Consider the following 3205-nt stretch of genomic DNA (forward strand, 5'->3'; position numbering starts at 1 on the left):
CGCAAGCTTTACATCCGGCAGATAAATTACATCCCTTCTAAGAACCCACTTACAAAAATATTTTAATCAATGACTATCATATTAACATGTAGTCATGGTAATTTATGAGTGATAATGATGATAATAGCGAAAATGACATTTGTGAAACTGGCGACAGCGATGAAAATGATGGTAACTGCATTTATCCGAAAATAATAATGATGATTAAAATCATGACAAATCCACCGTCCCAGACACCCCCCCCCCCCTCCGATTTCCCCGCCCGTGACTTACATCCTCAATGCGCGAAAAGGACGAAGGCCTGAGTCGCTTGGGCTCCACCCTCCAAGGCGACACGGACGAAGAAGATGGACTCGAGTTGAAGGCCCAGTCTGGCACGCTACCGGAGGACGGGGAGGTGCCAGGCGTCCTCGATGGGGATCTCAGGGGTGATCTGGAGGATGAGGTTGTGCGTCGCAGAGGAGGAGCGCCCGCGGTGGTTGGGGTCACCGGTGCGGTAGCGCTGGCGCCGGAGGACTCTGGGGTGTTGGGTGGGGCGTCATTCCGCGCCAGCCCCCGCTTCACAATCGTCTTCACCTGCGGACGACTCCTTCTTGGCGCCGGGTCGTTGCTGTTTGTTTCCTCACTAATAGTCTGGTTTTGACCTTCTGCCTTAGCCTCACTTGGTGCTTGAGTCGCTTCGGGTTTCGCTGCCTCAGCCGGTCTCTGTGGCGACGTCGGGGTCTTGGCCTTGCTTTTGCCTCTCGTCGAGGCCCAGTTCAAGGCCTGCATGGTCGGCTGGGCGGTCGCGGCGGTCGGCACCTGTGCCGGGACATGCTTCGCACCTTGAGTTGCGGCCTCGCTGGCTGCAGGTGTTGCCTGACTCTGAGGCCTTGACTTCACCCACGTTGTTGATGGAAGTGTGACCTGGTTCTTTTGCACTTTAACCCATGGCGGAACTTCGGGAGCTTCAGCCGAATTAGCTTGAGCAGCAGCCTGGTTTTGACCTCTCGTCTTGGCCAACGTCTTTGCTGAGGTCGTGGGCTGGCTCTGACCCCTGGCTTTGGCCGAGGTCGTGGGCTGGCTTTGACCCCTGGCTTTGGCCGAGGTTGTGGCCTGGCTCTGACCCCTGGCTTTGGCCGAGGTCGTGGGCTGGCTCTGACCCCTGGCTTTGGCCGAGGTCGTCGATGACGCCGCAGACTGGGCTGGAGCTGGCGTCTTCACGTGACTTGGAGTCCGACTCTGGCATTTCGTCTCGTTCGAAGTCGCGATCCCAGGCTTGGCAGATGGCGCGGGACCGCTCGTGCCTTGGGCGGCCGATGGCTTGGAGGGGTTAAATCTGACGGGCGACCAGGAAGGCGACCTCAGGGCGCCGCTTGAAGGCGTGTACGGCGTGGGTGCGAGCAGGAAATTGCTGCTACATGAGAGAGGTCGATTCCCAACTGTGCAAACCGGAATGTCCGAGGAAGATAAGGATGTTGCCCTGTTGCCTATGCCTCCAGGGACCGTTACGGAGGGGAGGTTGGACGAGGAGAACGAGGTCGTCTTTGTACCGAATCCTTCCGCCGCCGTGACACTCGGCACGTTAGAGGTCGAGAGGGACGAATTTCTTAAATGATATCCCCCTGGACCTGTGGTTGCACTCGAGATTCTGGAGGAAGAGATAGGCTTCGAGCCCCCGAGGAACCGCTTGGCTTCCGCGACGTTGGAGGACGAGAAGGATGTTGTCTTGGCCGGGAATCCCCCAGCGGAAGCTACGAGGCCTATCCTATTCGCATCCTCGCACGATGCGCTCCGACCTATAGCATGCGCGGGTGGCATGTTGTAACTGAGTGTGATATGCAGCGTCGAGACCATCCTGTCCTTGCGCGTCGACACCTGCTCTTTCTCCCAACAGATGTTTGATAGTAAAAATGAAACAGGTGTTCAGCTCTTAATGACGCTGACTGAACAGGTATTTCATCTCTTCCTGGCGCCGTAAGTGTCCTAAATGCACTCTTCATAAGTCCATTTCCTATATTTCACACAGCCCAGGGCGACGACTGAGGGCGATGTTAACGGGATGCAGCTGGGTGAATTGATGACTCGATGCTATGGTAAAAAAAAGGTGATGATGTGAAAATGACGATGATGACGTCGATGTCGTCGATGTCAGTGTTGAGATTGGATATGGCCAGTATTATACAGAAGGGATGGCGACGATTGCATTTGATGTGACATCAAGTGTGTTACTTTGGGTATCTCCGCGCCTACACAGGGTCTACTCTCTGTCTACCCTCAACGCCCACGCTTACACGAGGGTCTTCTTGGCCCGCCACCAGACGGCGAAGTTGATGATAAACAGGCACTAGCCTCTCCTTGCCCTGCCTCTCCACCCCTGCCCGTGCCCGCCTTCTCCCTGGACCACGTGGTGAGGGAGGCACGGTTCTTGCTCAGGGTAAGAGGGTCACAAGACGCTCGTCAACTACCACCAGGATGCGTCAGACGGAACGACTTTCGTCACTACTACGACCACCACATGGGGCTTAGACGCCCTTTAATCCTTCTTAATTCTATGCCACCGAAGGATACTTTGCACTTTCTTGCCGAGCTCCGTCAACTTCTAATAATCGAACACGGAGAAAAAAAGGGGACACTGGGAGCAAAAAGGTATATACAGCAATGGGGACGAGGGTCATCACATAAAGGGAAATCACAGACACGTTTCAAGCTTCCAGAGCACCACCGGTAAGGATCCACAAGGACCCCTTCTAGATCTTCCTTCAAGATCCTTTTCAAACATTCTACGAACCCCAACACAGCGCACTACCACCATGCCCGCCCATCCACGCACGCGCACGCACGCTGCCCCACACGTTCCTAGTGACCGACTGCCGCCCGTGGCTCCGTCAGAGTGCCAGTAGTGTGCCCCCGTGCCGCCCTCCCTTGCCACCCCTCCCGTGCCACCCTTCTCGACACCCTCCCTCCTCCCCTTTCTCCCCTCCCCTGCCCTACCCTCCCGGCCAGTGCTCTCCAGGCATAACTTGGCACCCCCCGCCCCTACATTACTATAATTATCCCGACACCTTTACGGATCTCGGCGGAGGAAAGACAGGTGGGAAAGGAGACCAGGCCGCAAGGAGGGACATCCCGGACCTCTGGGATCGCCGACTGAGGGAAGAGAACCAAGGAGAACGGGAAGAGAATGGAGAAGCGAAAAGGAGAAAAGAGAGACAACAAGGGGGGA

At 56.0% G+C, this 3205-nt stretch overlaps 1 protein-coding gene across 3 annotated transcripts in view; it reads right to left on the reverse strand.

The window, feature by feature from the left end:
* The window catches only part of LOC125034441, a 178273-nt gene extending 175418 nt beyond the window's left edge, over positions 1–2855 (reverse strand). For all 3 annotated transcript variants that reach the window (XM_047626187.1, XM_047626188.1, XM_047626190.1), the window contains exon 1: positions 274–2855. In XM_047626187.1, the coding sequence (XP_047482143.1) occupies positions 274–1836 (1563 nt within the window). In that variant the 5' untranslated portion in view covers positions 1837–2855. The remainder of the gene's footprint in view (positions 1–273) is intronic.
* Between the last annotated feature and the right edge of the window lie 350 nt (positions 2856–3205).

This window comes from Penaeus chinensis, chromosome 18 (assembly GCF_019202785.1).
Source record: "Penaeus chinensis breed Huanghai No. 1 chromosome 18, ASM1920278v2, whole genome shotgun sequence".
Taxonomy (NCBI): Eukaryota; Metazoa; Arthropoda; class Malacostraca; order Decapoda; family Penaeidae; genus Penaeus; species Penaeus chinensis.